The 8,327-nt window shown below is 44.7% G+C and overlaps 1 protein-coding gene across 1 annotated transcript in view; it reads left to right on the top strand.

Moving 5' to 3' along the window:
- LOC109883971 (zinc finger protein GLIS2-like) overlaps window positions 1–7,227 on the top strand; it is a 15,490-nt gene extending 8,263 nt beyond the window's left edge. Inside the window, 1 exon segment of the mRNA XM_031821685.1 lies at window positions 1–7,227. This exon segment is cut by the window's left edge and continues 113 nt beyond it. Coding sequence (XP_031677545.1) covers window positions 1–331 — 331 coding nt within the window. The 3' untranslated portion in view covers window positions 332–7,227.
- The last annotated feature ends 1,100 nt before the right edge of the window (window positions 7,228–8,327 follow it).

Here is an 8,327-nt window from a genome sequence, read left to right as displayed (position 1 = left end):
CATCCTGTCCTTCAATGGTTCTCCTCTGAGCCTGGCCACCAAGTCGTCCCTGGGGCTCTCCCCAGCCTTCCCCTCCTCAGCCCTGGGGCTGGGGCCCACCATGGTGCCCGTGTCCCTAGGAGGATCCATGGGGTCGTCCGCCTCAGAGCGCAGGGCCCACCACCATGGGTGTCACCACAAGGGGAAAATTGGGGGTGGGGGGGAGGAGGGGAAGAACAAGCTTCATCGTGGGGGGGTGCTGAACCTCTCCACGGGGGCCTCCCACGACCCCCTGTCCTGGGTGGTCATCCCCTCCGGCACGGTTGTGCTTAAGCCAGCTGTGGTCAACTAACACACACACACACACACACACACACACACACATTCCAGAAGAACTGAAGGGGCTGAGAAAATGTAGAAAAAGGTAGAAAAAAATTGACGTGAAAAGAAAGAAAGTCTACTTTCAGGCAACTTAAACTTAACAACAAAGTCCACACCTCAGTTTGTAAAATTGTCTCGGACAAAAAAAACTGAGGTATCTGGCACTGCTATCTTTGCATTTATCTAGCACATCTTGGGACCATCAACAACTCATAAATACATTTCAATCATGTGTAATTTTGTATTATTTCATAAGGCTTGAAAAAAACGCAACAGTGGCCCTCCTCACCTCTTCCCCACATTCTCTGTCTCTGGCGTTTCTCACTTACTTACCTTTCTTTCTGGACGGGCTCCATGGAAAGGACAGTCTTCTAATGCTCTGTGTCCTTCCTCAAGCTCCACCTCATGTGTATGTATTGATGACAGTCTTCTAATGCTCTGTGTCCTTCCTCAAGCTCCACCTCATGTGTATGTATTGATAATGTTCATGTTGACAGTGTGCTCTGTGGCCGAGCAGTGAGGTAGACACACAAATGAAACAGTAGGAGGCGATCACTGCTAGGCTAGCAACACACAGTACGTCCCCAGACCGCTGCTTTAAAGGTTACAGAAACTACTTCCTACAAAGTGCTGTGAACACAATTGGACAAACTTCCTGTTTTATCGGAAGTGAAGTCAAACTGATTTAGAAGGGGATTATGGATGAATTGACTGCATCTCCTTACTTTAAATAGTAGGCTGGTGCTATTGGATGTCAATCAGAATGACATCCCACCAAGGAGCACACAACCCCCTTTTAGTCAGAACATCAACCCAGGCGATAGTGATGGAAACCTCACAACTGCTGCTAACCTCTCAACAACTCTCCTCAAACATGACCGAAACTAAACGTGAGCACTTTGATGACTATTTTTGACAATCTTTTCCCGATTCGGGGAGGGTGACCATCGTGGACCAGCCCTTTCCACAATGATATGTGACGGGCTTGTTGTTGCAAACTAGGGGCTTGTGTAAGGACGCAGAGCAGCTAAAGTCTTAGAAGGCAGACAAACGGTGTTATATCACCCAGCAAATGACCAATATTCTTCTTCTTCTTCTTCTTCATCACGGTAACGTCTATGGCACAGGTGTTGTTATGTACCCCCCTGGTGGACAGGTGAATTACTCCGGTCAGTCAGCCTCCCAGTCCAATCTATTATTGTCCACAACAACTCTACTTCTAAATGACACAGTGAGTTAAGTACTGGGTATGAAAGGTCCACTGTTTAAGTAACACAGTGTGTTGTGGAACAGTGTTTGAAGTGACCTTTCATTAAAAGCAGCTGTGTAAAACAGGTGGCTGTCCAGTGAAGAGTCCTGAGTCCTTGTGGAGTTGGCTGTTGGTTGCTTTGTCCCGAGTTCAACAGTCCCACATTGTGACAAAAAATATCCATCCTTGAGGGTAGACTGGGAGCTGTGTATCCTGAACCACGGGGTGTGTGACACAGGCTGATTGACACTATAGGACTGACTCAAACCGTACCGTGCTGGCTGGGATTTTCTGTTCACATTGTTCTGTTTAGCATGGTTCAGCATCATGCCGTAACCAGGCCAGGCTGCTACAGTTAGGCATGGTTTGGTCCTACGGTGTGAATCAGGCTTTACTGCTACGTACAGCTGGGCTGGTGACAGAACACAGCCACACTACAAACTGCCTCACTTCACTTTTCCAAGGAAGTGGGGTTAATTCACAGACTTTAGAACAATTGACTTATGTTAGAATCCGTATGGTTGGATTGATGCATTCAACATGCACTTATACCGTACACACCAATGTCTTTGTTACGTTTTACAAAACATGGACCTGCCAACTTGTACTCGTGGCTCTCTGGAAACATTCTGTCTTTCTCTTTCCATCTTCACTACCTTGGTTTTCCCTTCATTTACGCTCAGGCTTGAAACGGACACCTTTATCTGTGGACTAGGGTCCTTCCATAAGCTGGCATCGCAGAGATATGATGTATGTAGAATGTTGAGTGAACCATGTTATGTGGGTATAGGAGGGGAGGTGAGAGGAGAAGAGGACAAGTGAGAGGAGCATCTCAACACAAGAAACATTCCCCTGAAGAGCCAAATACCCTTCCCCCTCTACTCACTCTCTCTCCATCTTTCTTTAAAGGTCTTACATTTCCATTTTCCATGACGGTATGTCCATACTTTCTATTCCATACGGTATGTCCATACTTTATTTTCCATACGGTATGTCCATACGGTATGTCCATACTTTATTTTCCATATGGTATGTCCATACTTTATTTTCCACGACGGTATGTCCATACGGTATGTCCATACTTTATTTTCCATACGGTATGTCCATACGGTATGTCCATACTTTATATTCCATACGGTATGTCCATATGGTATGTCCATACTTTATTGTCCATATGGTATGTCCATACTTTATTTTCCATACGGTATGTCCATACTTTATATTCCATACGGTATGTCCATATGGTATGTCCATACTTTATTGTCCATATGGTATGTCCATACTTTATTGTCCATACGGTATGTCCATATGGTATGTCCATACTTTATTGTCCATATGGTATGTCCATACTTTATTGTCCATATGGTATGTCCATACTTTATTTTCCATACGGTATGTCCATACTTTATTTTCCATATGGTATGTCCATACGGTATGTCCATACTTTATTTTCCATACGGTATGTCCATACTTTATTTTCCATACGGTATGTCCATACTTTATTTTCCATACGGTATGTCCATACTTTATTTTCCACGACGGTATGTCCATACTTTATTTTCCATACGGTATGTCCATCGTTTTGAGAATAATTACAGTTATGGTAGTTTTTGTTAGTCATTTGTTTGTTCTGTTGTCATCGATGTTCAGACGAGACATTTTGTGATGTTGAAGTTTTGTTTTATATTTCTTGTGATGGCTGCTCTGTAACTCAGCTTTCTCCCTGGGCTGGCCTGGGATATGGAGGGGCTGTAGGGATGATGGTCCTTCCTGTCCTGAACAGGGTTGTGTTCATTAGGACATGCAACAGAAAACATAAAAACATGTTTTGCAATGGAAAAGTAGTGTTTCTGAGCATAGATTGTCCCTTAGTTTTTCATTCCGTTTGGTGCCTAATGAACACGACCCAGGTGAGTGGGGTCAGGGGGTGGCCAATTTATAATAATAATACGATATAATCCTCACTGACAATCACACCGTTATAGAAGAGGCCCTGTACAGATCCTCACTCTGTAGAGAGAGTACACACTCTCTGAGTCCATCTATTTACAGGATTTACCTCCAGACCCACACTCTCTCTGAGTCCATCTATTTACAGGATTTACCACCAGACCCACACTCTCTCTGAGTCCATCTATTTACAGGATTTACCTCCAGACCCACACTCTCTCTGAGTCCATCTATTTACAGGATTTACCTCCAGACCCACACTCTCTCTGAGTCCATCTATTGACAGGATTTACCTCCAGACCCACACTCTCTCTGAGTCCATCCATTGACAGGGTTTATCTCCAGACCCACACTCTCTCTGAGTTCATCTATTGACAGGGTTTACCTCCAGACCCACACACTCTCTGAGTCCATCTATTGGCAGGGTTTACCTCCAGACCCACACTCTCTCTGAGTCCATCTATTGCAGGGTTTACCTCCAGACCCACACTCTCTCTGAGTCCATCTATTGACAGGGTTTACCTCCAGACCCACACTCTCTCTGAGTCCATCTATTGACAGGGTTTACCTCCAGACCCACACTCTCTCTGAGTCCATCTATTGACAGGGTTTACCTCCAGACCCACACTCTCTCTGAGTCCATCTATTGACAGGATTGACCTCCAGACCCACACTCTCTCTGAGTCCATCTATTGACAGGGTTTACCTCCAGACCCACACACTCTCTGAGTCCATCTATTGACAGGGTTTACCTCCAGACCCACACACTCTCTGAGTCCATCTATTGACAGGGTTTACCTCCAGACCCACACATGATGTTTATGGTGCTGTCAAAGTGACCATGTGGTCCAGTAGATGGAGTGGTTGTGGTGGTATAAAGGCCCATAGCTACACAGACTGGACACATTAATCAGTGTCCAATTTACACAGCACCATCCAGAGGAGAGGATGGGTTCTGAACTTCTGAATGCAAACATAGAGGGCATCTGTTAGGGATTGGGTTTAACAGACCTAGGGCTAGGCGAGACAAAGGGTTTAACAGACCTAGGGCTAGGCTAGACGAAGGGTTTAACAGACCTAGGGCTAGGCTAGAAGAAGGGTTTAACAGACCTAGGGCTAGGCTAGACGAAGGGTTTAACAGACCTAGGGCTAGGCGAGACGAAGGGTTTAACAGACCTAGGGCTAGGCTAGACGAAGGGTTTAACAGACCTAGGGCTAGGCTAGACGAAGGGTTTAACAGACCTAGGGCTAGGCTAGACTAAGGGTTTACCAGACCTAGGGCTAGGCTAGACGAAGGGTTTAACAGACCTAGGGCTAGGCTAGACTAAGGGTTTACCAGACCTAGGGCTAGGCTAGATGAAGGGTTTAACAGACCTAGGGCTAGGCTAGACGAAGGGTTTAACAGACCTAGGGCTAGGCTAGACGAAGGGTTTACCAGACCTAGGGCTAGGCTAGATGAAGGGTTTAACAGACCTAGGGCTAGGCTAGACTAAGGGTTTAACAGACCTAGGGCTAGGCTAGACGAAGGGTTTACCAGACCTAGGTTTAGAGGAAGGGATCCCCAAGACAACATCAACTAAATTACAATATGAACATCTAAAATGGTGGGTAGCCTGGAGAGGAGGAGGGGGGGGTGAATGGAGAAATGAATGAACAGGGTAGAGAGAGCCCATCCCACCCTCATCAGGGCCTCTCGTCTCTGAAGTCAGCGCCCACCCCGTTTCTCTCTCTCTCTCCTCTCCCTGCCTGATGCTGCCAGCCAGCAGGGAAACTAGGTCACTGAACTCTGTCTGCTCTCTGTTTGTTTGTATATAAATTAAAGCCAAAAGGCTGAACTCTCTCACTCCCTCTCTAGCCGGTCAGCGGTCGCCACAAAGCTTTTCACCAGAGGGTTAGAGTAAAAAACACACACAAACAGGCACACACAAACAGGCACACACACACACACACAAACAGGCACACACAAACAGGCACACACATACACAAACAGGCACACACACACACACACACACACACACAAACAGGCACACACAAACAGGCACACACATACACAAACAGGCACACACACACACAAACAGGCAGGCACACACACAAACAGGCACGCATGCAGACAGACAGGGTAAAACACTAAAACATGCATGCGTGCACTCACACACACAGTAAACAAACCCAGATATCCAGTATAATCCTCTCTGGCTAAATATGTTTGGGGTTTGTAAGGAGAGGGTTCGAATAAGTCATGTTGTGCAGGAGGCTGCAGTGCAGGAGGCTGCAGTGCTGTCTCTGACAAGACAAGGGAGGATTTGTGCTGTGCAGATTCACTGCACATTTCTATTTCTGCCTCGGCCACTCTTAATCACTGTGGTCACACACACACGGAGACTGCTCCACACATGGACACACTCTCTAGCCTCCTCTTTGGTGGCCAGTATTTCTATCTCCCTCCAGGCAGGCATGGCAGAAGCAAACCACCTCCATGTCAGTGGACCAACCTCCAGTGTGATTTCAGAGTCAGATGATGTCACCGGTAACAGGTGTTAATAAGTAGGCTAGGTTTCCCTGGCAACAGTGGAATCAGCAGACATGACTGTTCTCCCCAGTCCAATCCCCTCTGTTCTTTCATCCCTTCATCTCTCTCTCCTCCTCTTTCTCTCTTGCTCATTGAAGCCAGAGAGAGAGAGAGAGAGGAGTGTTCTGGTAGCGTGGTCCCAGATCTGTTTGTTCAGTCTGGTGAATTCATGACAATGACAATTGGAGTTGGCAAGACAGCACAAACGGATCTGGGACCAGGCTAGGGTTCTAGGCTGCTGGGTGGAGAAAGCTGAAATTGACACGGATCCTATTCCAGGTTCCACATATTTCAATATAAAATAAGCTGTTTGAATCATTAACCCTTTGGGCACGTTCTGTCATGTAATGTTCTGCACTTTTGTCTTCCCCAGGAGTCTTTATATTATAGGGGATGTGCCAATTGCCAGCAGTTGAACATGTCAAATGTATAAGTCAATTGATTCTCAGTGGGTTGATATGGTTCTATAATTTGCTGGTTTTGAGGATCAATAGCAATAACTTTTATGTTGGATTTATGTTTTCTTTTTTAGAATGAACCCCTATCTGTCATAGTTGAAAAGAAGCGGTACTTTTCACCCGAAAGGGTTAAAAACAAGAAGCTAATTGACGCCAATGAATAATGAAGCTATAACGAGAGTCACAGTATGTGCTGAACACAGGAACATCTGGGGCACTAAATTGTGATAGCTAGCAATATTAGTGCCACTTACAAGGGATGCCATTCATTGACTGAAGTGCCACAGCAGTGCACAAAGGGTTAATTCAAGACTAAGGCCACCAGAGGCCTGTATCCAAGTTATTTTTTGCACATTTTTTGAGATATTTTAAATGTCAGTATTTTAAAACATATTCCAAGTGCCTTTTATTATAATTGAAAATATAGAAGATATAAAAGTATATGAAAAATGAAATATATATATATATGAATATATATTTTTTCCTGGGATCGTGTTCTCGAGGTTCTTGAACATGCTTCATTTTAGAGTTGTAAAAGTCTCCCATTGGTACAACATAGCTGTGTGCTTCTGTTTTAGAGGAATTTTATTACGATAATGTCAATGGAAAGAAAATGTTTAATAAAGTCGCATTTGATACAATTTATTTGTCATTTTTCAGTTGCTACATCCGGAGTGCTGCATCACACACACCACACCATATATTGTTTTTAAATCACATCTCAACTATATTTTAAGTGTTAAAAATTATTCCATGACAATTCAAGTTTATAACTGGCTTTTTAAAAGTGACCAGCTGTTGCCTCTGATGACATGCCCTCCAATGCTGAAGAGATGCTCCACAACTGAAAAGGATGCTTGAACATGTAGGTACTAGGCAGCAATTCTGCTCAGTGTTAGACAGGAACTGCTGTGTCTTCCGGAATTACAGAGAATCAGCCATTGGGATCAGCAGCAGATGTCAGATGTGGGTTGATGAGGTACTACAATCTCTGGTCTTGTGGCAAGTGCACCCTCTATCCATCACTATGGTTACTCCAAAATCTCTGTTGATTGGCTAAAGGGCAAAGATGGTGGATAAATTAAGATAGTTTACTCAAGCCGTTTACCATTTTACATGGTAATTTCCAGTCGAATTAACTGGGTGTGTCTCCCATAGAAACCAATGCAAGAGCAACTGGGTCTGGTCAACAGGTCTGGTCAACAAGCGTTTCCCAAACTCGGTCCTGCCCCCCCATAGCACTACACAGCTGATTCAAATAACCAACACATCATCAAGCTTGTATTATTTGAATAAGCTGTGTAGTGCTATGGAGAGACAAAAAATGCATGCAGCTCTTGGGGTCCTGAGGACAGATTTTGCTTAACACTCTTATAGTTAATTGACTTTCATTAAACCATCAAATAAAATACAAAAACACTGAGTGGGGTGTCTGGCTTCCTCTTCCATCTCCTATTGGGTACAGCGTCTTCTGTTTGTTGAGTTCTGCTCAGGCACTTGTCAATTGATTTCTTTAGGCTTTTGTCAAGCTTGCCACTATACTCAGTGGTGGATCAATGTAAGCCAATGCTTACACCATTATGGGGAACGTTTGGAGAATTGGGACACACCCTCAGATGGTTGTAGAGTCCTCTGATTCATGGAATGACGCAGTTGGCTTTGACAATGTCAGATCCTTGAACACATCAGTGGCAACATTGACCTGCGTTGGGATGACATCACAACATCAGCAAGGACTCAC

The sequence above is a fragment of the Oncorhynchus kisutch genome, unplaced genomic scaffold (assembly GCF_002021735.2).
Source record: "Oncorhynchus kisutch isolate 150728-3 unplaced genomic scaffold, Okis_V2 scaffold4009, whole genome shotgun sequence".
NCBI classification, from domain to species: domain Eukaryota; kingdom Metazoa; phylum Chordata; class Actinopteri; order Salmoniformes; family Salmonidae; genus Oncorhynchus; species Oncorhynchus kisutch.
Note: the sequence above shows the minus strand (reverse complement) of the source record. Positions and strands in the feature narration are given on the sequence as shown.